Source organism: Sceloporus undulatus, chromosome 1 (assembly GCF_019175285.1).
Source record: "Sceloporus undulatus isolate JIND9_A2432 ecotype Alabama chromosome 1, SceUnd_v1.1, whole genome shotgun sequence".
Classification (NCBI taxonomy): domain Eukaryota; kingdom Metazoa; phylum Chordata; class Lepidosauria; order Squamata; family Phrynosomatidae; genus Sceloporus; species Sceloporus undulatus.
In genome coordinates, this window is record NC_056522.1 from 293,674,757 (window position 1) to 293,701,202 (window position 26,446).

Below are 26,446 nucleotides of genomic sequence, written 5' to 3' on the forward strand. Positions count from 1 at the left end.
CATTACAGACAAGTCAGACTCTTCATCATAAACCAAATCAAATACTAGTTATGAAACATGGGCAACTTGTGGGTTGAGACTGCAATGGTCTAATTTCCATGAGGTTTTATTCTAGTTTCATGTTGTTTCTAATTTCAGACATATCTTTGGATGTAATGTGCACTACAGTTATTTCCTAGGGGAAAAACAAATTTACTTATTGGTTCTGAAACTGCACAGAAATGTTCAAGTTGTTAGTCTAAATACCAATTCTGCTTATAATCAGTACATGAATGTGCTTCCCTCTAGGTAAATTTTTTTTACAGAAATCACAGAACTTGCTGGAGAGATATCAACACTACATTACAGATTCTGTTAAAAGCCATACTACAGGTTGAATCTTCCTTTTCCAGAATTACTAAATTTGAAGTATTTGAAAAAAACAAAACTTTTTTCACAGCTGACTGAGCTAGTGGAACTTTTGCTTTCTGATAATTCAATACATACAGACTTAGTTCTATGCACAAAATTATTTTAAAAGTATTGTATAAAAGTACATTCCGGCTAGGTTTATAAGATACATATGAAACATAAATGAATTTTGTGTTCAGGCTTAGATCCACAAGCCACAAAATTTCTGAAAATCCAAATCACCTCTGCTCTCAGAGTCAGATAAGGGAGGCTCAACCTATATAGTCATTGTTTTTGTCTCATCAAGTAACATACCATGAGATTTGGTGATCAAGGGCATGGATATGTACAACATAAAAGACAGGTGGATAAACCCTTTAAATCATAGTATCTATTCATGAATAAAAGGTTAAAGTTAGCTAGTGACCTGCAGTTAGATTTATTTCAAATTAGTACACAAGTAACAAGGTTTGCAAAAAAAATCTATCTAAATACTTAATTACAGTCTTTGGAATGAATCTAGTGAAGGTGAGAGGGAAAGGGGTAGGAAATAACATAGGCTTAAAATTGACATTAAGATGGCTGGGGAAGGGGACAAGAAACCAGGGATGTTAGCATCTCATAGGAAAGGTTTTGGGAGTCTAAATTGAAGGCTTGATGACTGTTATGTCATATTAAAAACAGCAAACAATGATCAGAGTCATGAACCACCAATATTGTCAGGTTTCTTAACTGTACGCTTTGACTGTAGCTAAAGGTTACATTATTCATACATTCTGTTAGATTTCGATAAAGAAGTCTGAAGATAGTCAAACCTCTTTTAAAGAAACCCTCCCTTGATCCCCTGCAGATGTGTAATTATAGACCGGTCTCACTATTACCATTCTTGGGCAAGGTGATCGAGAGGACAGTCGCCTTTCAACGCCAAGCTGTCTTGGATGAAACCGATTATCTAGACCCATTTCAAACTGGCTTTAGGGCGGGATACGGAGTTGAGACTGCCACGGTCGCCTTAGTCGATGATCTTCGTCTGGGCACCGACAGGGAAGTGTGTCCCTGCTGGTGCTCTTGGACATCTCAGCGGCCTTCGATACCATTGACCATGGTATCCTTCTGGAACGCCTGAGAGAGTTGGGTATTGGGGGCACTGTGCTTCAGTGGTTCCGGTCCTACCTCTCAGGAAGATTCCAGATGGTGAGGCTGGGGGACAGCTGCTCTCATAAAAGAGAGTTGACATCTGGCGTTCCCCAAGGTGCCATTCTGTCCCCCATGCTATTTAACACTTACATGAAGCCGCTGGGACAGATCATCCGGAGACATGGAGCTCGGTGTTATCAGTATGCTGATGACACCCAGATCTATCTCTCCATGTCTCCGACTGGTACAGTGACTAAGGATGGTGTCTCTCCTTTGGATGCCTGCCTGGAGTCAGTAATGGGATGGATGAGGGAAAACAAACTCAAGTTGAATCCGGAGAAAACAGAAGTACTCGTGATAGGTACCCCAGGCCCAGGCAGGGAAATTTGTCATCCAGTCCTGGATGGGGTCACACTTCCCCTAAAGGACAAAGTCCGCAGTTTGGGAGTACTCCTGGATCCATCTCTGCAGTTATCATCTCAAGTGGATGTGATGGCCAGGAGTGCTTGGTACCAGCTTTGGCTGATATGCCAACTGCATCCCTGTCTGGACCGAAAGGACCTTGAAACCGTAGTACATGCACTGGTAACCTCTCATTTGGACTTCTGTAATGCGCTCTACATGGGGCTACCTTTGTATCAGGTTCGGAAGCTTCAGTTAGTCCAAAATGCTGCAGCCAGACTGGTCGCTGGAATTTTCAAATCAGACCACATAACACCGGTATTAAGATCTTTACACTGGCTGCCTATTAGCTTCCGGGCTCAATACAAAGTGTTGGTTATTACCTATAAAGCCCTACATGGCTTGGGCCCGAGTTACTTGAGGGAGCGCCTCTCCCTATATAGTCTGCCCCGCACTCTCAGAACATCAGGAAAGAATTTATTAGTACACCCTAACGTGAGACTAGCAGCAACTCACCAGAGAGCATTTTCATCAGCTGCACCAATGCACTGGAATAAACTTCCAGAAGAGCTTTGCATGATCCACACACTGGATGCCTTTAAAAAGGCTTTAAAGACCCACCTCTTCCAGTTAGCATTTCCTTCAGACTCCTCATAGAGTCTGTCTCCCCTGATACGAGTGGCTAATTACAACTGATAGATTCCTTGCTTGTTTTATTGATGTTGGATTTTAATGGTTTTTATTGATATATGCATTGAGATGATGTTTTTATGATGTGAATGTTTTAAATGATGCTGTAAACCGCTTTGATCGTCTCGGAAGAGCGGTATATAAATAAAGCATATTATTATTATATTATTAAGATACACACCTGGAAAATCACCCAAGTAGTATAGAGGGCTGCAGCTTGCCAAGTCAATGCTGGTGTTTTATTCCAGATATCCAAGAGATGGGCTTTGCCCACGAACAAGTCAATGACTGGCTGAGTCAGAGAACAAGTGTATTGATCACATGCCATTATAAAATAATACACAATGAAGGGGGCAAAAAGCAGTAGGAAAATGACACTCGCTAGGGAAAACCAGTCAACTTTCCTGAAAGAAAGAAACAGGAATTAGCACACAGAACTAACATTGCATAGCCATGGTAAGGGAGAACAGCAAGAAAAAAAAATCAAAACTAGGAGGGAATTTTGTTGAACAGGGAGGTGGGCTGGACTAGGCCACAAACATAGTACTTTCCTCACGCACAATATTATACCAATTGTTGTGAACAACGAATAGAAAAGCACCAGTATAAACCACAATAGAATATTCCACACATCACTCGAAGGACATAATAAATATTCTCTATAGGCAAGTAAAGTAGACATAATATATAGGGTTGGATAACAAAAACCCAGAATGGAAGGGAAAAAGCTGCCAAAGAACTGTTAACCAAACAATCTTATACCAGCACTTCAAAAAAAAAAAGCTATATAGTGTTAGATTCTACAGGTACATTTCAGTTAACAAAGATGCATTCATGCATGTTACTGGGTTAACAGAATATTTGGTACCACAGGGAGAAATAACATCGAAAGAATAGGGTTAGGACCACTACAAAGAAACGAAGAGATGTTTAACATCTTTCAGCAACTTTTTTCTTCAAATGAACAAACTTCACAGTGAAATGAAATAGCCAGATCTGGGAAGCCTTGCATAAGTAAATAAAATAATTTTGAACCTTCTAGACACCACTTGAATGCTTCTTCCAAAATGCAACCAGGGATGATTTTTCACCAGCCTCCACTTATAATTTGCATTTTTGGTAGTCAGACTTAGAGGTCTATGTTTTTGACACACACCAATGGCAGCTAGTGAGGCGGGCTTATCTGCTTTCCCCTATTCACAGTATTTTGCTATTCACACTTAGTAAGGGATTTTGGAGGCCGCTGCTGTTCACCTTGCCTCCTGTAGGTAGGCTCACACAGTCCCAGTAGGATTGGCTACACCAGAATCCCATCCCCAGCTCAAGATTTATTGAATCACTTCCTACAAACATGTTGCTGCAACCCAGCATAGAAAGTATGTGTTTCTTCTGTCTTCCTTTACTATCTTCCCAATATTGATGTTTCTAAAAAACTTCCAGCTAGACAGAGGACAAGGATGGAAAGTGGGCTGGACAGGCATAAAAATACTTTTTTTAAAAGAGCTTTTTGGTCAGAGGCTTTGTAGATTCAGGCCTTATTTTTAGTAAATGATTTAATGAAAGAAAGCCAGTACAGTCATCTGTTTCAGTTAAATGCCTTAATCATAAGGACAACATCAATACATAAGCCTGCAACATTGTTGAGGAAGAGCAATGGCAGAAAATGTTTAGTGTGTAACATAATGTTCTCCGATTCCTTGTTTTTGTCCAGAGCATACCAGTTAGAGACAATAATCCTCTATAGGATTACAAAATAAGGAGTCAAGATAATTTCCACTAGTGCAATTGCAACACTAGTTTTGTGTCAACAGTTGTATAAGAGGTTCTGCAACTGATTTTGAACAACTAGTTGGGCAACCACATTGCACATCCACTTGTATAATAAAGACATTATCTCTGGAAGGGAGCAAATTCTAGTGTATAAGGCCTTGTATCAACACAATGACATTATGAAATATATGAATATGTTTCCTTGTTTAGTACTCAAACAGTCTTTCTATATATATAAAATAACACCTCTAAAGAAATAAGAAGGGACGTCCAAAATCTCTCTTTCTCTCTGTATATAAACATGTAAGGGCTGTTCGACAGTGGAACAAACTCCCCCGGAGTGTAGTGGAGTCTCCTTCCTTGGAGGTCTTTAAGCAGAGGCTGGATGGCCATCTGTTGGGGATGCTTTGATTTGGATTTCCTGCATGGCAGGGGGTTGGACTGGATGGCCCTTGTGGTCTCTTCCAACTCTATGATTCTATGATTCTATGTTTTATAGGTAGGGTTGCCATATCCCGCCTGTGGGCGGGACTTTCCCGGTTTTGGGCGGGTCTGCATGGTCCCGCCCCGGGTTGCCCCTGCCCCCGGGATTTCCCCCGCCCCCGGGCTTTGTTGCAAAGTCTGCAACAGCGGGGGCGGGGGAAAGAGAAAGGTCTCTGTAGGCCTCTCTCCTTTGGTGGGGGGGCTTCCCTCCCCTCTTTGGCTCCACCGGAGCCAAGGGAGGGAAAGAAGCCTCGCCGAGGCCAGACTTCTTTCCCCGCCTGGGCTCCGCTGCCGAGAACGGAGCCCAGACGGGGAAAGAATCCTCCCCTCAACGAGGATTCTTTCCCCGCCTTGGTTCTACCGGCAGGGATGGAGCCCAGGCGGGGAAAGAAAGCCACCCTGAGGGGAGGATTCCTTCTCCTGCCTGGCCCTCTCCCCTCCTGACAGGCAGGGCCCCCTCCCCTGGTGGACAGACAGGGCCAAGGAGCCTCGCTTCAGCGAGGCTCCTTCGCCCTGCCTGTTCCCCTCTGCATTTATATTAACATTTTTTAAAAAATCACCCATTTTTTCACATGCCCTCCATTTAAAAAAAGTGTCCTACATTTGTCCTGGTTTGGAGGTCCTGACTTATGGCAACCCTATATATAGGTTTTCTCTTGACTGACAGAATGTATCCCCTTCTAGCAGATATTGCTGAATTAGCAATTGACACATACAGACATTTGGGAGCCCTCATTGCTAGAGTCACTGCTAGAGGAATCTATGGGTTATACTGCACAAGCCACAATTATGCTTAGTAAGTTGCTGTAACCTTCAAATGTGTGCATTTCTATGGGGGCAAAAACTTATGCAAGAGCTCAAGAGAGCAGAGACACACAGTTTTACTTGCTAGAGATCTTTGCCTGAGCTTATTTTATTAGGTCTGGTTGGTGTATTTCCACTAAAATATATTTCTTCCATGTTCAGCTTATAATTTTGTGTTCTTACCTTCTGCATAATGTTTTATATCACAAAGTCTTTTTACAAGTAAAGGAGTTTTACAACTCTGCTTGATAAGTTATTCTTGATACTTATAAAACTGTGTGTGTGTGTGTTCTTTGCCTTCCGATCTTTGTTGACTTACAGCAACTCTAAACCCTATCACAGGGTTTTCTTGGCAAGTTTCTTCAGAGGGGGTTTGCCATTGCCATCCCATGAGGCTGAGAGACTGTGACTTGGCTATGGTCACCCAAAAGGTTTTCATGGTTAAGTGGGGATTTGAACTCTGCCCTCCAGAGTCATAGTACAATTTTCAAAGCCTGTCTTCAGGCTAGGTTACAGCCAGAGATACTTTTGGTCACCTTGATGGGAACTAAACAGGAAGAGTGGGCCCCTGTTGGTTCTATTTGACCTCAAAGTGGCTTCTGATACCACCTACTATGGTATGCTTCTAGGCTGCCTCTTGAGGATGGGACTTGGGGGTCACTGTTCTACAGTGGCCCTGGTGCTCTTGGGAGGACAGACATCAGGAGATGGTGCTGAGGAATTTCTGCCTGACATCCTGGCCTTGGGCCTGTAGAGTCCCTCAGAGCTCAGTTTTGTCCTGCATTCTATTTAATATCAATATGAAATCAAGGGGTGAGGTTATCCACAGTTTTAGGGTTCAGCATCACCAATATGCTGATGGCGCCTAACTCTTACCTTCCATCTAATTCTAAGGAAGATGTTACAGGAAATACATAACTCCTCTGTTGAAACAGCTTCACAGTTCACTTCCAGACACAATTCAGACTGCTAGTTATGACCTATAAAACCCCAAACAACTTGGATCTGGATTATCTGAAAAAACATATCTCTCTACAGAAGCCTGCTTGAGTCTTAAGATCCTAGGGAGGGTTTTTCATGGTCTCATCTTTGTCATAGACCCATCTGGTGAGGACATGTGAGAGGACCTTCTTGGTAGCTGCTCCCAGGCCCTAGAATTCCCTCCCAGAGAATAATAGGATGGCCTCATCTCTGCTCTCCTTTCATCAGCAGTAAAGACCTTTATATTTAAACAGGCATTTTCCAATTAATTAGTTGTGCGAAGGGTTTTCTAATGGGGGACGCTGCACTATTGTCTTTATTGTTATGTTTTAGAAATGATGTTATGTTGTCATTTAATTGTTTAATTAATTAAATTGTTTAATTAGTTAAAATATTGTTTTAAATTTAATTATAGATGCTTTAATATGTTAGCTAATATAATTGTGTTTTAATATTTTTATCATCAGGCTTTTAGCTGTACCTTGCTTTAACTTTGTTGTCAGCTGCCTGAAGTCCCATGTTGTGGGGAAAAGTGGGCTATATGTTTAAAGATGTTAAAATAAAATAAATTATCACACTCTGGAGTATATTATAGCTCAGCAGTGTGTGCACACTTGACGCAAGTGTGATTAATTAGGACGTCCTCATAGGTTTATTTCATAAAGTAGTTCTCAAATAGTGGGACGAAACCCTCAGGGGTGTGTGAGAGTTCCTCAGGGAGGGGCATGAGACTTGGAGGCTCTGATTCCTCCTCCCCCCAAACTTTTTATATACAAAATTTCCATATGCTTTGAATTAAAAATTGAATTTACTTAAATAAAACTGTTCTCATTTGAACAATGTTACTTCCTTATAAAATGTAAAAATATGAATATACATGGATATATGAATGGAAATACACTCATTAAACAAATAAAATATTTTTATTCATATACAATGTTGATTGGGATGTATGTGATGTCTGCATGCAGATATAAAGGGGGGTCTCAAGGGTAAATAGATTGAGCACTACTGCTTTAATAAATCTAGTTTAGGCCCCAAAATTCCTTTCTCCACCATAGTAAAGCATGCAAACCTTTCTGAACATACAAAAGACATTCTATGGAGTAGACAGAATCCAGCTGCCCAAGGCTGTTTTTGCAGCTGCAGATTGCTCTTTTTCTGACACTAACGGGTTGCCTCCAGGAATGACAATTTACCTTTTTTTAAAATACATCACTGGGCCTCCCTGCATTGTTTAACATAAAAGATACTCATCTTTGAAAACCAGAAATGGACTTGCAGCCTTTCCTATTAGAGGTTTAGAGTAATTAAAATGGTGAAAGGTCTGGAAACTATGCCCTACGAGGAACGACTTAGGGAGCTGGGGATGTTTAGCCTGGAGAAGAGAAGGTTAAGAGGTGATATGATAGCCCTGTTCAAATATTTGAAGGAATGTCATATTGAGGAGGGAGCAAGCTTGTTTTCTGCTGCTCCAGAGACTAGGACCTGGAGCAATGGATGCAAACTGCAGGAAAAGAGATTCCACCTCAACATTAGGAGGATCTTCCTGACAGTAAGGGCTGTTCGACAGTGGAACAAACTCCCCCATAGTGTTGTGGAGTCTCCTTCCTTGGAGGTGTTCAAGCAGAGGCTGGATGGCCATCTGTCAGGGATGCTTTGATTGTGATTTCCTGCATGGCAGGGGGTTGGACTGGATGGCCCTTGTGGTCTCTTCCAACTCTATGATTCTATGATTCTAGGTTCTTTCTTTTAGCCATCTTTGTGAAGGGACCCAGGAGTAAAACTCAAAACAACCATAAAGGAAATACAGTTGGCCCTTGGAACTCACAGGGGATCTGTTCCAGACCGCCCCCCCCGCCGAGTTCCAAAACTTGTGCATATTCAAGCCTCATAGGCTTGAATGGGGCATGTGCATGCGGGGGGGGGGAGCGCCATGGGTGTGTGCCCCATTGATGTTAATAGCACATGTCCGCAGACTTGTAGGGGTGACTGTAGTATCCCATTTGCCACCTCTCTTTCCTCTTCTGACACATATTACAAGCTCTTAATATCTTATCTTCTAGGTACCCCAGCCAATAACAACTGATCCAACAGTGCTTGCTAGCTCCCATGGCAGAATCCCTATCATCCCACAATCATTCCAGCTGTTGGATCACAGCAATGGGGATGCTTCCTGGGGAATTCTTTATCAGTGAGCATGTCAGTCTCTTAGCTTTATGGATATTTCAGTGTAGGCTAAGTAGAAATCTATTTTGACTATCCTACGGTACTGATCCCTTCTTCAGACTATTAATGGCACATCTCTACCACTGGACTCGGGAGCTGACTGGCTCTGCACAAACCTAAAGAAAACTCAAGTCTGTCATGGTGCAACTGGACTGCTTGGTCACACTGTCTACTCCTTGGGTTTTAAGAAATATAATAAGGAAACAAACTGGACCTCTCAGCAATGTCTCAAAGAGATTTGCAGATGGCTCTCCTCTTGATATGAACTTGCAGCTTCTGAGATTTCTTGCTGCTCAGAGAGAGAGACTGCAGCAGACACAAAGAACAGGTAGAAAAGCATACAATGGTTGGGCAAGGCCGGTGCCACCAATCTTCAAAAGTCTGTTCTAAAATGTAGAATGAAAGGTTAGGCCTACTATCCACATAGTCTGGCTTTGTGGCATTTGAACAGAAATAACAACATTTTTAAAGCTACCACATGGAAGTATTCTCTTACCAGGCTCTACCCCATTGTCCTTGAGAGCTTCCAGTTCCATTCATGACACTTTTAGCTCTTCCTCCTTCCGAAAATTGTGTTTCCTTATGGGTTGCCATTGGAACCTGTAAGCAGAAGACAACAGACATGCAAAAAGTTAAAGCAAGAGGCTACAAAACAAGAACTTCTCCCAGAAATGTTGTGACTTAGATTAAATTATGTAAATAGATATGTATTTACTTTTTTTTTTTAAAAAATAAGTTTTTCTCTCTCCAGTAATCAAAGGGGGAAAATCTGATTAATTGATACACCACCTTCTAACCATGGAAGGAAATCTGGCTTCCCTCTGTCACTATAGGCTTTCATTTTCATAAAAGCTAGTAACAAGCATTGGACATTGCACCTAGTAATAAGCCTACCATAGTGAAGTACAAAGTAATTTGTTGAAATGGGAGGTAACTTCTAGGCAAGCAATGAAAGGATGCAGGCCGGGAAGACATGGAGATCACAGGACTACATAGTCTAGCCCTCTCCCTGTAGCTAGAATGTTTACATCATTGGGGTACCTTTGATCTTTTGTAGATTGTAAGTTTGATCATAGAGGGCTCCAAGGTTGACTCAGCCGTCCATCCTTTCGTAGGTCAATAAAATGAGTACCCAGCTTGTTGGGGGCAATTGGCTTACACATTGTAAACCACTTAGGGAGTGCTAGTTCAGTGATAAGTGGTATAGAAATGTACAGTGGACCCTTGTTATACGCTGGGGTTTGGTTCCAAGATACCCCATGGATAACAAAATCTATGGATGCTCAAGTCCCATTAAATATAATGACATAGCAAAATGGTGTCCCTTATAAAAATGGAAATCAAGGTTTGATATTTGAAATTTATACTTTTTTGGAACATTTTCAAACTGTGGATGCTCAAATCCATGTATAAAAAATCTGTGTACAAGAAGAGCTGACTGCACTTGCTATCTTCCAGATGTTTTGGACCTAAACTTGGAAATGGCTCTGCCAGACTAGCTGATGAGAAAGGACTGTGGGAACAGTATTTCAAAATATCTTGAGCGACAAGGATTCTTCACTCCTTGCATATGGAATGCATCCAACTGAGGGAAGAGCTCTTCCACATGATAAGGGAACCAGATTGGAGCAGACTCCTGCCTAATATTAAGAACTCTCTGTATCCATTAACATCTAGGGTGCACCATTTCCCAACAAAGGCAAATCTGAGAAGCATTCTTCTCAGTGGATGTAACCAGGGCAAAACTATGGCCCAGTACATTCCATCCAAAAAGGGCAGTCTGCTGGCACCCTGGTTTGCTCCGCGAGGAAGCCGCAGTGGACAAACCACACAGCTTCCTCACAGGGCAAACAGAACCCACAAAAAGTGGGTTCTTTTTGCGGCGCCATAATGATGCCGCAGTGCGCCAATGGCACACTCGCAATGTCACTGTGGTGCCGCGACATGTGGATGCTAGGTGTCCATCACGTCAAAATACTGGCATCCTGTACAGGGCGCCACCATTTTGACGTACAGAAGATATACTAGCGTTGCAGGGCGTCTGTAAGCGATGCCCCAAGGCAACCCTAGCACGTCATCAAGACGTGCCATGAGGCCTGTCTGTACCGGGTCTATATATGCTAATGTATTTGTTCCATCTGTGTTGTGTACATGCAAGCTACTCTTGTGACAACCTAGGGCTTCAAAGGGATACAGGATGGCCTAGGTCGCCATAAGGAGGAATTATCCATATCCATGAACAATAATTATCCATATGATGCAGGTTATCATAACTAAGAAATGGAAGGACACACCATGTGAACCGTGTGCTTATCATCCTAATCCTACCTCTGTGAAATATGACCTTTGGTTGTGTGCAAACCACCAACACAACTGGCTAAATTTGCAGCCAGCCTTTTAGTCATGCACAAAATACGGAAAAAGCAATATGTCATGGGAAAGGGGGTATGACCATCGGAGGAATCCCAAAGAACAAGACTGGGACCCTAGGAAGGGGATGATTTGACTCCAGAGCCTCAGGTTCCCCATCTCTGGGCTAAGGAATGGGATAAGTCTGAAAACAGACTGCAAAATACCAACAAGGTGATACTAACTGTGGTAGTCTATATCAGTGCTCCTCAAAGTGGTGGTCCTGGACCGGTGCCATTCTTTGAGCCGTTGGCTGCCATTTTCTTGCCAAGCTTCCAGGAAAGATAGGTGTTTATCACACCAAAGCGCTTCTGTAGCAGAGCCACTTCGAATCCAAGGCAATTCATGTGATGAACGATCACACGTGAAGAATGAAACTGTGGTAATTACAGGGTCAAAGTGGAGCGAGTGCACATTGAATTACCACACCAGTACATACCATGCGGATTCAACGATTTGAATTGGGACCCTTGCTCATGCTCAGTGGGGGTCTGAACACATTGTGAACCTTTACATTTCGGGGGTTAAGAAGGGGGCCACTTCCTGGTTTGCAGCATGGCATCATGGGAAATGTGGGACCTTGGAGTTTTTTGGGGGGGTGTACCAGGATGGAAGCAAAGTTGCATTCCACACCAGACCAATTTGGAGTGAAATTGAAGTGAGCTTAGAAGCAGTTCTTGTGAATTCGCTTGTTAGTGAATTCACAAAAATGAGGATTCACTCTGGCTTGACTGTGGATCCACCTTGGAATGACCCCCCCATAGAAAGCAATCAGGTGTGATAATACATCATGTTATAACGTGAATTCGCATGGCTGGACCAGGAGTGACTCCAGATCTGAGCTGCAAAACCCCTTGTGTGATAAGGGCCATAGAAACAATTGTACCTAATGGGCATAAATATAGTGCAGGTTCCTTGCATTGACAGAATTTTCTTTTCGTGAGGTTTGTTTTTGTGCTGAGTTGCTCTGCTCTGTAAAAATGTTGTCCACAGTAACAAAATAAAATAAAATAAAAATCCTCAAAAGGGAGAGAGGATTTACATACAGTATCTTCCTTTCTTCTGCCTCTTTTGACCAGAGATAAACAGAATTGCACTCAAAGCAGGTTTAGACACTATAAACCTAGATGTACAGAAAGGAATTTGCTTGTGGCTGCTAATTTTTAACTTGTTTTTCCCCCTCCCCAATATTTAAAAGAGAGCAATTTTTGCAATATAAAACACTGCTTTTGTTTTTGATGATAATGGCATGATGGAAGAGAAAGAGATGGAAATGTTTCTATTGTCTTATTGAGAAAATCACCCTATGGGAGGAAGAGACAGCAAGTACTAACCTACCTCCTACAGACAAGAGATTAAATCTATGTAGAGATCAAGCATGGTTTAGCAGTCTGAGCACTGGACTAGGACCGGAGACCAGGGTTCAAATCCCCATTCAGTCATGAAAACCCACTGGGTGAAACTTTCTCTACCTCAGAGGATGCAAAACAAACTCCTCTCTGAATAAAGCTTGCCAAGAAAACCCTGTGATCTTAAGATCACCATAAACTGGAATCAACTTGAAAGCACACAACAATATAAAGGCAATATAAAGGCACCAGATCCTGTGTGGTCTTGGGAGCTAAGCAGGTTCAGCTTGTGTTAGAATCTGGATGGGAGACTGCCAACAAAAACCAGGTGCTGTAGGCTATATTTTCAAATGTCTCTCCAGATATCAGCCCAGATAAATGTGATGGTCAAGAGTCCCTGTTGTTAGTTTCGGATGGTATGCCAACTGTGCCCCTACCCAGAATTGGAGGACCTAAAGTTGGTAGTGCATGTGCTGGTAACCTCAAGGCTGAAAACGCTGTCTGCTTAAAGACATATCTCTTCCAACAGGCTTACCTAGTCAATTTAAATCATGACTTTTTAATTGCATATGTACTCTCTTATGAGTGTATTTTAATAGTTTTATGAGCACTGCATTTTAGCTGCAGGGCTATGTATTTTTAATTGGGTTTTGTATTTTAATATGCCGTACCCTACCTTAAGCCTTGAGAGGTGGGAAATAAATAATTATTATTTCAGAGGAAGAAACTAACAAAACCACGTCTAAGTATTCTTTGCCTAAATAAATCCTATGAAATTCATGGGTCACCATAAGTCGACCAGTGACTTGAAAACATGTACATACAAAGATCCCTTCACTCCCCCTCCATGCTTTTATGTAAATGGAAGAAAAGGACAATTATTCTCACAGCTTCCCTACAGTAGCTATTGAAAAAAGAGGTTAGGGGAGAAAAAAACAGAATGAAACCTCACACATTTAAAGAAATTGTCCCATTAGGTAGATCTGGAAGTTATATTTAACTAGTTGCATGTTGACTGGCTATTCCTTTCCCCAACAAGGCTTGACAAGTTTATTTGTTGATTAACAATACGTAGCATCAGATGCTGGAAACAATTTGTTAAATTTATTAAACTAGTTACAGTTACATGCTCTACGTGTCTCCCACGTCCCCCAGACGATTAACTAATACCACTTACCACTCCTTGTGATGCAAGGAATAAAAGGTTTTGCATCTTTGCAGCTGGTGATCTCAAGGAGGAAGAAGATCACAAGATCCAGTCAATGGCCCCATACCAACTGCCAAAATAAAGTTGCAGTCTCAGACTGGATTGTTTCTGCAGCATTGACCCCATACACACAGGCCAAAATAAAGCTGCTTTGGGTCACTTTGGAGGTATGCTGTTTAAATGATGCATGCGTCTTAAGCTGTTCCAGTCCGAAGGACTGTAGCATGGCTTTGGCATGGCTTCCAGACTCTTAGGACGCATGCATCATTTAAACAGCATACCTCCAAAGTGACCCAAAGCAGCTTTATTTTGGCCTGTCTGTATGGGGTCAATGCTGGCTTGATGTATGGAGGAGGGGTAGGGAAAAAGTCTGGAGACATTGATCCAAAACACACTGCAGAAACAATCTAGTCTGAGACTGCTTTAACTGCCCTGGCTCAATGCTAGGGAACTCTGGGAACAGTAATTTTGTGACACATTTAGCCTTCTCTGTCAGAGTTTGAGTGCCACAATAAACTACAATTCCCAGGATTCCCTAGCACTGAGCCAGGGCAGTTAAAGCGGTCTCAAACTGGATTATTTCTGCAGTGTGTTTTGTATCTCAGTGGATTTTTTTTTTAATTCATGGATAATTGCAATGTCTCCCATTGAAAAAGACAATTTGCACACACTGTTATGGCACTATTCCTCCACTTTTTGCTATGGCTGCTCCCTGTGGAATAAATAGGTTTGTAGTTTAGTGAGACCTAAGAGCTCTCTGGCTGTAAATTCTAAATGCCTCTCCCCAAACTGCAAACCCACAGGACGCAACCATAGTAATTAATGTGGAATAATAGTGCTGTAACAGTATAGTGTGATATTGTCCCAGATTGCATTCATCTTTCTCCAACATGCTTGATAAAAGTTTTGATACTGTCCCATGGACAACAGCAGGGGTGAGTAACAGTGGTGTGTCTCATTCTCCCGCCACCTACCTGACGCATCATTTCCAGCTTCCATTTCAGCTGACTTTTGGCTAATTGTTTTTTTGGGGGGGGGTGGGGTTGGGAAGACTTGAGACAATTTCAGGGTGAAAACATTGCAATTTGTTGATTTTAATAGAAATATTTATTTTTAATTTTTTAAAAATATATCCAACAGGTTTTAAAGTGTATTTTGTCCTTTCAAACAGATGTAAGCCGTCCACAGTCCTGTGCGAGAGGAAAGCAAGATGCAAATAGGGTTGCCATAACCTGGCTGCAACCGGGTTTTTCCTGGTTTTGGTGGCACCTGCCCGGTCACGGCACGGGTGCCGCCAAAAACCGGGAAAAGCCCGGTTGCAGCGGGGTTGCGGAGCAACCCGGGGGGCCTCGCTGCCCCCTCTCTCCCCCGTGCATGGCCGCGCGGAGGAAAAGGAGGGAGCGAGGCCTGGGGCAGAGGAGGCTGAGGGAGGTGGCGCCCTTGGGCGCAGCCGTGCAACCTCCCCGCCTCCTGTAGGCCTCCTCCCGCCTCCTCCTGGCCTCTGCGGAGGCCAGGAGGAGGCGAGGCCCCCCGGCGATCACCGGCAGCCTCGCGCCTTCCTCCTCGGCCTCTGCGGAGGCCGGGGAAGGAAGGGAGGCCCCGATCCCGGCGAGGCCCGGGGCCCAGGCGGGGAGGGAAAGCATCCTTAAGTGGAGGCTTTCCCTCGCCGCTTGGCCTCCGCGGAAAAATGTAGGACGAAATTTTCAAACGTAGGACACATTTGTCTGTGTCCTACATTTGAAAATTTTGTCCTACATTTTCCCGTTTTGGAGGTCTGGAGTTATGGCAACCCTAGATGCAAATAAAATTTAGTAAACTGCCCCCAGATCACTCCAATTTAAAAAAAAAATAACAGAGTTAATGTGGGCATTTCTGGGGCAGTTCTGCAGCTGTACTCAGGGGTCCCCACTGGGCCCATAGGCTCCAATTTGCCCATCCCCAGACTATAGGTAAATGATCATCAGGACCTGAGTGAAGCAGGATTTTCAGGATGCATGCCTCCTCACACCTGAAAAGCTTACTAAGTAAGCTTAGAAACTTACTTTTGCAGAATTATAGAGACTCTGGACCTTTCCACACAGGGCACTGAAGTAGGGTCAGTTCGCATTGGTCGATGCGTATTCGCGTTATAACGCATCGTTCATTCACACTTGCGCTCTCTGAATACGCTTTGCCGATTCGTATTCGTGTCATATTGCATTGTTCATTCACACCTGGGCGGCCTTCCGAATCGAAGTTTTGCGAATCGGCCAGTGCGTATTCAGGCAAAGTGGGGCAAGTGCAGATTGGATTACCACACCAGCCCAATACAATGTGTATTGGCCAATGCACATCGGCAGCTTTGCGCATGCTCTGTGGGGCTCTGAACGGGGGCAACATTTTTAACTTCCGGGGGTGAAGAATGAGGTCACTGTTTAGCGCGTAATATCGTGAGAATTGCTGCCTTTAGCAACTTACGAAAGGGGTATGCACCATCTGTATATATATGTGTGTGTGTGTGTGTGTGTGTGTGTATATATATATGCACATACATAAATACATACGTACATACGTACATACTTATATACACATATACATATACATACACATATACATACATACACACACACACACACACATAGTGGTACAGCCAAAAGTGAGATGCCTTTTTTATGTGTACACACACATTTGTCTGTATGAGTGTTAATACACACACACACACATACACACACATATACACATAGTGGTACTGCCAAAAGTATGAAGCCGTATTTATATGTGTATACACACAGCTGTGTGTACGTGTGTGTGTGTGTGTGTGTATGTACACATACATATACATATATACACACATATACATACATACATACACACACACACACACAAACTGTGGAGCAGTCGAAAGTGTAATGCTGCATGTATATGCTTACACACACATCTGTTTGTGTGTGTGTGTGTGTGTGTGTATACAGTATATATATATATATACATACATACACACACACATATATATACACACATACATATATATGTGTGTATACACACACACACACACACACACACTGTGGAGCAGCCGAAAGTGTAATGCTGCATGTATATGCTTACACACACACACATGTGTGTGTGTGTGTATATACATACATACATACATACATATACATTCCCCCCCCCCCCGACACAAAAGGTTTCTGCTTTATCTCGTTCAGTGGAAAAATCGCTCCCCAGCCCCGGTGGTTGTCCTGAAAGGGGAAAGGGCCAACGGAAGGAGAAGGGGAAAATTCCAGTGGAGCATCATGGGAAATTTGTAACCCAGTGGTCTTCAGGATAACCAGTGGATTGGATGTACACACCAGCCAAAGCAGCAGAGGTTTCGCACTGGCCATCAATACGGATCCCGCCGATCCACTAATTTTGCGCACTCGCAAAACGGAGGAGCCGGCTGCCTTCAGTTCAGAACCCAGCCGTGAATACGCATTGGCCAAAGCGTATTTACGTTATATCGAATTGGTCAATACGTATTCTGAGCTCACAGGTGTGGAACACCAATGCAATATAACGCGAATACGCATTGACCAATGCGAACTGACCCTACTTCTGTGCCCTGTGTGGAAAGGTCCTCTGTTTAGGCTTCATAACTGAGTTGAGCTGAATGAGGGCAGGACAGAGAAGAGACGCTTTGGTATGGGGAAGGTGTGAATGTGTGATAAAAGTAGGCTTGGAGGATGGATGCAACTTGGTGTGACACCTCTACCTCTTTTTAGGCTCAATCCCTGCACCTAAAGACACCTACTGCACTGAGAAAACCACAAAACACATTGACAGCCATTGCAGAACAGAATCCAGAGAAACAGTCTCTGGTCTTGCTAAGCTCTCTATGAAATAGTCTTTGGTATTTTAAGCAAATCTGACAGAAGCAGCAGCACCTGTTCTTCACTGATGTTTTTTTTTCTTAGGAGAGGTAAAGTCAGAGCCAAAATTGCTCTTAGATTAAGATCAGACACAAGTGTCTACTTTGTATATAATTACACAAGAGGAGAAACTGCCCAACCCAGAAAGTTGGCCAGTTTACAAAACATAACTAATTATTACACAAGAAAGAAGCTGTGGAACATCTGATTACTAATAAGAAACATTAAACACATACATATAAATCACACAAAGGTTCTGAATGCTCAGAGCACCCAAAGCTTTCCTATTTATTATTTCAATATTCCTCCAGTGAGCTCAACCAGGGACATTTTTTGCTCATGGCTCACTACTTCTCATCACAACTCTGCTTCAGCACGATTTATACTCTCAGCTCCGTCCAACCTCTCACACTAAAGTTACTCTAGACCAGTGATGGTGAACCTTTTACAGACCGAGTGCCCAAACTGCAACCCAGACCCGACTTATTTATTGCAAAGTGCCACGTTCCTCTAGTAAGAAACTCTGGCAAACTCTTTGCTAGGGTGACAGCATGTCTGCCCACAGAGAAGGCTCTGAGTGCCACCTCTGGCATCACTGCTCTAGACTTTAACTTTGTTTTACTACATTTGTATTCCATCTTTCCTCCAAATAATTCAAGGCAGCACAGTTCCCCCATTTAAATTTTATCTTCACAACAGCCCAGCAAAGTGGGTGAGAGGCTGAGACAGTGTTGTTGGAGGGGCACATTTTTAATGACCCCACACAATTTGAAAAATGTACAGTCGGCCCTTCTTATACACAGATTTTTTATACATGGATTCAAGCATACACGGTTTGAAAATGTTCAAACAAAAGTATAAATTTCAAATATCAAACCTTGATTTTCCATTTTTTATAAGGGACACCATTTTGCTATGTCATTATATTTAATGGGACTTAAGCATACACGGATTTTGCTATCCACGGGGGATCTTGGAACCAAACCCCAGCACATAACAAGGGTCCACTGTATACTGTAAGCCACACATTTGAAAAAGCCTCTCTCTTGGCTCAAGTTTGCCACCTACAAGAAATAATGTCTAATTAGCGTGCATGTTATTAAGCTACTGAATTTAGTTCTCCTCAGCATTCCTATTTGCTCCATGGCAAAAAACCCAAATCATTTGTCTAAGCCAGGGGTAGGCAACCTGCGGCCCGGTGAGGCCTTGGGACCGGCCCCAGCCCGGTCCTGCCACCGATTGCCGCCGGGGCCTTTGGCGTCTCGCGCGAGGGGAATGGTGGGACAATTATCTATAGAAGCCTCAGAAACATGCATTTATCTTAACATTTTTTGTAAAAATCAGCAAATTTTTTCGCGTGTCCTTCATTTTTTATTTAAAAAGTGCCCTCCATTTGAAAATTTTGTCCTACATTTGTCCCGGTTTATTTATTTAGTTAATTTTTAAAAAATTATTTATTTATTTATTTTTTGGCTTCGGCCCCCGGCTCAAAAGGGTTGCCTACCCCTGGTCTAAGCAATCATGAAGGCAAGAACTTAGGCCTGAGTTCCAAGTAGCTGGTCAGCCAGATAGAAAAATCTGTCTTTCTTTCTTTCCTTCCATCACCTAACCCGTTCTACTGGAAATATCAGCAAATCAGCCTGTGGCATTCTGCATGCAAAGATGTGCTCTACCACTACAACTGTTCTGCTAAAATTCTCCATCCATCAAAGTGTGGCTGTTGTGGACGTGAGAGTATTATAGTGTAAAGTAATGTTGCAAATGAGCTCACAGAACTTAGTCAGTCCATTTTTAAAAAACTATCCTGTATTTCTGTGTCCGCTTGGATTCCAAGTGATTAAGTGGAATTATTATTATTATTATTATTATTAAATGCACTCCCCTCTTTCATGACCTGCATAAAAACAGGCTATTTTCTTGCAAGCCATATAATTCAAGGGCAAGAGGCCTTTAGACATGCAAAAACTGCTTTTCCCTTAAAATCCCATGATCTACTAACCAGACAGACAATGAGAATTAAAGAATCCTGGTACTAATTTTGAATACCAGAACCAAATGCAAGTAATTTTGAGACTGCTATTATTAGGTGTTGTTGTTGTGTGCTTTCAAATGCCAGCTCTGTATGTATATATAGACAGACATAGATATTTGTTATTGTTGTTGTATGCCATCATGTTGTTTCCAACTTATGGTGACCCTAAGACGAACCTATCACAGGGTTTTCTTAGCAAGTTTCTTCAGAGTGGGTTTGCTATTGCTATCCTCTGAGGCTGAGAGAGTGAGACTTGCCCAGGGTCACCCAGTGGATTGCAAATGGCCCAGCAGGGATTTGAACCCTTGCGTCCAGAGTCATAGTCCAGCTCTTAAACCACTAAAATGTTTAAAAATCTTTGTTGATCAGCCTTCAACCTCTAAGTGGTATTTCTAGTTAAACAGCTCACACCTCTAGTTAAGTAACAGTTCTCTTTACGTGCAGATTTTGTGAGTCAGGGTATGATTTATAGCTTCCATATTCTCACATTTATAATTTTTTTTCCTACACAGAAACTTATGGTTTGTTATGTCAGAAGACTGTACCAGACCTGTAAAAGAAAGAAATACATGTTTTTTTGCATGAGGGAGGGAACGTCTTCAACATTCTCATTATCGCTCTCAGCCTTGTTCTTGCCACTGCACAGCTGTCACAGCAATTCATCGGTTGATTTAAAGATCAACAACAAAGATAAGGGAACACAGATCAGGTCCACAGAATGGACAGGAAAGTTGACGAGTTACCACAGAGGCATGCCACCTTGGAATCATACCCTCCAACATTTCATAGATAGAAACTGGGATATACGTGACCAAGCAAGATCAATGTGTAGTCAAGCTGTCAAACGCTGTTAATGAGGAAGGGAAAAACCCACAAGCTAAGAGATGCTGCAGCGGATTGCTTTGGCCTGAATCTACAGGGAAGGACAGGATTCTGCTCCCTCCTGTTCTCTCCCCGCACTGAATTAATTGAATGCAAGGCACTTTAAACTCACTTTGCAACAACTGAAGTAAGCTGAGGACAAAGAACAAAAGTCGGGGGAGAGATACAGATATTTTTGAAGCAGCTGAAAACATGGGATGACAGAGGATTATTATGTTATTATATGATATTGTATTGGTTTAATGTAAGCTGCTTTGATCATTCGGAGGAGCAGGATATAAATAAATAAATATATTATTATTATTATTAGTAGTAGTAGTAGTATTATTTAGGACTGTTTGAGGGTATGTGGAATTTGGTGGAATTTACTTCAAGTTAAATATGCATTCACTTGTAAAGTTATCTAATAATCTACCCCATGTTCTTAGAATCTCAGTTCCCCGATTTGGTGTAGCTGAAGTGTTGGGTCATCAGCACTCCAGCAATTAGGGGACACTGTCTTTCATAAAGAATATGTTAGAATAAAAAAAAAGATGCACAAACAAGCCAACTTTTGTGGGTTTCTCGTAGGAATCTTGCTGGACATTGCAGCAACATAAAGCATTTAACTGACTGAACTTTCGGTGTGATCCATCATCACCTTCTTATGTTCCCATGCTGAAAGTGCATCAACCATTGCAGAAAGAAAATAACAACGCAATACAACTGTACCCACTGGGCAGTACTATAGTGTGTTCTACACATATAAAATATGTTCTCTCTTTAACTGTGTGTTCACAAGCATTCAAGAGGTGACTGCAAACCTGCCCAGAGTGTAAAGAGTAAGAAAAAAAGCACCTGCTGTGTAAACCTATGTATTATTGCTTTATTATACAAACTGTCATTATTCATCCATGCTGTGGAACATGTTTGAAGTAAACCCCTTTTGTTCACAAATGAGTTCTGTCTTTGAAGAAGGCAATACACAGTACCATTCGCAGAGTAAAAGAGAAGATATAGTCAGGCTAGGCATTATCAATATTCGGTGTACAAAAACTGCCCATTGATCTGCCACCTGACTTGGAACATAAAAAAGGAAACCGAGAAAGTCTGTTATAAAGGTGACAGGACATGGTTTCGGATCAACCACCACTGCATAACTACTGTACAAGGAACCAACTGGCAGTCTGGGAATTTAATCTATGGCTCCGGGGTGGTGGTGCCATCTAGCCTTAACTTTTGATTCTAAGGATATCTGTTTATTGTGTTTAAAGAGCTGTCTTCCACATGAGCAGAGTATTGACAATCCTCCCTCTCTAGTGTCAACAGCAAGAGGGATTAGGTAACTATCTCTGATTATTAGGCATCTCAGACAAATATTCCAAGACAAAGGCAAAAGGCTATGCTTTAAGAACCTGGAAGATTGCCCCTGCCCTACAGGAACAAAACAATAGAATTGTTGTTCAAACATCTTCTCCCTGGGAACCTCTGCTTGAGGGCTGGGAATCACAACTTGCATCATTACTCATTAATATGCCCAGGGCTGATGCGAGCTGTAATTCAATAATATCTGGAGACATGCACATTCCCTGGCCCCAGCTGTTTTATCAATCTGCTGGCTTTTCAGTCCTTCAGTTAGGATGAAAATATGGCCCAGATTTAAAAGCAGTTGTGGATTAGGCACATACTCTCATCAGGGACAAAGTGTGGGTTGGGCAGGAGATATAGATTTAGATAGCTTTCTTTCAAAGCTTGGGCTTGTAGATATTGTTGGATCACAACTCCCATCATCCCTCACCATTGATTATCCTGGCCAGGGTCTGATATGAGCTGCAGTCCAACCATGTCAAGAGGGAGGGACTCAACTTACCCCCCCCCCCTTTTAAAAATTATTTTTTAGTTAATGCCAAGAATTTTTCCTTGTTGCTCTGTACCTTCAAGTCATTTCCAATTTATGACAACCCTAAAGCAAACCTATCATGGGGTTTTCTTGCATGTTTTTTCAAAAGGGGGTTGCCATTGCCATCCTCTGAGACTGAGACAGTGTGATTTGCCCAAAATCACCCTTGGGCAAGTCAGACTGAGTCAGGATTTGAACCCTGGTCTCCTGAGTCATAGTCCAATGCTCAAACCACTATAGTTTATTTCACCCTTCCACCAAAGAGCTCAAGACAGCATATATACACACATCTTTCCTTAAACTTCAGAAATATGTTAGGATTCAGGGTCACACAGGGTCCTTTAACACTACAAAGTTGTAACACTTGGGTTCCATTTTAACTGCCATGCCTTCATTATTCTGTGGAGTCTTGGGATTTGCAGTGTGGGAAGAAGAAACTAGAGTTCTCTGGTTAAGAATTTTGAATACTGCAGATCCAAAAGACAGGAGGTTGCCACAGCAATTGAAGTGGAATCATAGTGCTATAAATGTGTAGTGTGAAAGCCCCCTGCACTGAACTATGTGGCCTTCCTGGTCTTATCTTGCAGTTGTAAACAGCTTAGACACTGTTAGTTCAGTATGAAGTGGTATATAAATGAAGCTGTTTGTTTTGTTTATCTAGTTTGGGTGACAGTTGCTCTTCTAAAAGAGACATAAAATTTAGCATCCCTCAGGGCACCATATTGTCTCCCATGCTGTTTAACATTCACATGAAGCCACTGGACGAAATCATCCGGAGACATGGGGCAAGGTGTTATCAGTACGCTGATGACACCCAAATATATTTCTCTATGTCTCAGACTGATGCAGTGACTAAGGATGGCATCTCTCCTCTGAATGCCTGTCTTGGGGCGGTAATATACTGGATGAGGGAAAATCGACTCAAGCTGAATCCAGGTAAGACGGAGGTACTCGTTATAGGAAATCCAAGCCCAGGTATGGAATTATGTCAGCCAGTTCTGGATGGGGTCACACTCCCCCTGAAATACTCTGTCCACAGTTTGGGGGTCCTCCTTGACTTGTCGATCACCTGACAGCTCAGGTGGATGCAACAGTCAGGAGCACTTGTTATCAGCTTCGGATGATACACCAGCTGCGCCCCTTCCTGGAACCAGGAGACCTTGAAACAGCAGTACATGCACTGGTCACCTCTCGATTTGACTTCTGTAATGCACTCTACATGGGGCTACCCTCGTGCCAAGTTCAGAAACTTCAACTTGTACAAAATATGGCAGCCAGGTTAATTACAGGTTCTCGTCGTAATGATCACATAACACCGGTTTTGAAATCTCTTCACTGGCTGCCAATTAGTTTCCGGGCAAAGTGTTGGTGATTACCTTTAAAGCCCTATGTGGCTTGGGTCCAGAATACTTAAGGAACGCCTTCTTCCATACTGTCCGTCCCGCACTCTAAGGTCCTCGGGGAAGAATCTACTTCAGCCAATAAAATCTAGGCTAACTTCTGTCACCCAGAGGGCCTTTTCCATCGCTTCTCCGAATCTATTGAATGACCTGCCAGAGGTGATCCGTCACATTTCTACTCTTACAGCCTTTAAGAAGGCTCTTAAGATGGATCTCTTCCAGCAGGCCTTCCCTACCTAGTTCCTCTCCCCGTTTACTGTGACTTAGGTCATTCTGTCCACCAATTCTTCTCTTAAATTAATGAGAAGAATTAAATTAAAATTAATAAAAATTATATTTTTGCCTCAATAAAAAGAGCCCTCCCTCCGTCCCAACTGTCATCATCAGACCTGGGAGGGAGTGAAAAAGACAGGCTCAATTTCATCAGGCCTAACTGTAATTTTCTGTAATTCATGTCGCTCTCTTTTATTTTATTTTATTTTATTGTATTGTATTCTCCATATTTTTATTGATGGGTGGGCTATAAATAAATAATACCTTATTATCCAGTATTCTGTCCTCACACTAACTGATGAAAACTCAGGAAGACACAACTGCACACAGTTCACAGCTTGGGGTTAGGGGCACATAGTTTCTCTGCAAACTTGGCACGGATGTTCTCTTTCAAAACCCACATGAAACTGCTTCTGGTCATTGAGCTAAACGTCTTGTTCCTTGTTCCGCTCGTGTGATTGTTCAAAGGCTGATCTATGCAGTTCTGCGTTTTAATATCATCTCCGCTTTCACCTCAACATCAAACAATTGCACAACAGGCAGGAATTCATATCTGCTTCATCTGCAGCCCATCAGACTCTGAACCCTTTGAGCTCTCTCTGTTCAAAAGGAACCACAAGGTTGTAGACACATCCGCCTCACTTTCGTTTGTTCTGCTTTCACAAAAATCCTTTGGATTAAAAAACACACAACCAACTTGTATTTTTAGCCTTTTTACCCATAAAGGGCATGGGTTTTAAAAGCAAGTGGCATTTTAAATGCAAGGGCAAACAAATGAAAATGAAAAGGGAGCCAGCCTGAGACCAAAATTTGAGATCCCTTTGCAAACTGTTGTTATCCAGACTAACACAGCTATGTCTCTGAATGTTAACACTAAAATTGTTTGCCATAACAGAAACTCAAAACCAGTTTGCAAAGGGATCTTGCAGCCCCTTGGGGTGAAAGAAAGAAGCTGGGAGCACGAGCTTTTGCAGCATCTGAGGAAGTGGGCTCCAGCCTATGATGAAAGCTCCAGGCTATTATCAGCTTCTCTCTTTCAGAGGAGATGCAAGAGCCTTCCCAGCTCAGCCATGTAAATTGCCTGGTCAAGTCACACTCTCTCAGCCCCGGGGCAAGAACCCCTCTGAACAAACCTTGCCAGGAAAAGCCCATCACAGGTGACCTTGGGGTTGCCATAAGTTGGGAAAGACCTGAAAGCACACAACAACAACAACACAACAAGATCCTCTGACCTACTAATTCCCATGCCTTTCTTTCAAAGGTGCTACAAGAAGATCCCTTCACACACTGGTTTTCCAGCCTTTTCTTTCTAAAGTGCTACATTCACAGTGGTTCCCCCCAAACTGTGCCCTTTAAAGGACTGTGGACTTCATCTCCCAGAAGCCTCAGCCACCTTGGCCAATAGCCTGGGATTCTGGGAGCTGGAGTCCAAAATCCCCTTAAAGAGCACAGTTTGGGGACCCTTCACCATTTTGAAAGCAGAGCAGAGTAGCACTGTTACTTCCCTTGCTTCTAGATCCCATGCCAGTGGTCCCCAAACTGCGCCCTTAAGGGATTTTGGACTTCAGCTCCCAGAATCCCAGGCTATTGGCCAACGTGGCTGAGGCTTCTGGGAGATGAAGTCCACAATCCCTTAAAGGGCACAGTTTGGGGGAACCAATACTGATTTTGTAGCCCATCAAGGCTGGACCTTAGAAATCCACACACACACACACGTATAAATCTTATATAAGCCCCATTTCGACAATGAGCCTTGCCCCCCCAAAAAGGAGGATGAAAACACTTTGCAACTGATAATAAACCATATGGAACCTGTCGTCCTCTAGCTGCAACTCCCAAAGGCATTGTGAGAAACAGGAGCCAAAAGCTGCAGCGGGGCCACAACAAACTACGACTCCGAGAATTCCCTACTATTGAGCCATGGCCTTTAAAGCGGTGTCAAACCGGATTATCTCTGCAGTGCCAGATGCAGCCCCGGTTTGCTGTACACCCCGCCTTACCTGCGCTGTTATCTTTCTGCAAAGTGCGGACGAGGATCCGTTATCAGTCCGCGACAGGCTCTTCTGCGCTCAATTCTTCTCTCTCTGTGTCTCTTTCTCCTCTTTGCCACGCCCCCCTATTTGCATATTTGAGCCACCGCCCAATCACCTGCCGGCTCCCTCCGGCATCATCCCCGGCTTCACCGCTGGATTGGCGCAGCTGTCTCAAGCCACGCGCTGAGCCCATTCCGTCGCCATGGCAA

The 26,446-nt window shown here is 42.8% G+C and overlaps 1 protein-coding gene across 2 annotated transcripts in view; it reads right to left on the reverse strand.

Moving 5' to 3' along the window:
- DHCR7 (7-dehydrocholesterol reductase) overlaps positions 1-26,446 on the reverse strand; it is a 34,381-nt gene extending 7,935 nt beyond the window's left edge. The window contains exons 1-3 of one of the 2 annotated variants that reach the window (XM_042444338.1): positions 26,205-26,446; positions 9,383-9,486; positions 2,801-3,023 (exon numbers count right to left, since the gene is read on the reverse strand). In XM_042444338.1, the coding sequence (XP_042300272.1) occupies positions 2,801-3,023; positions 9,383-9,480 (321 nt within the window). In that variant the 5' untranslated portion in view covers positions 9,481-9,486; positions 26,205-26,446. Of the gene's footprint in view, positions 1-2,800; positions 3,024-9,382; positions 9,487-11,480; positions 11,626-26,204 lie in introns of those variants that run through there. The other variant, XM_042444345.1, reaches the window with a different exon arrangement.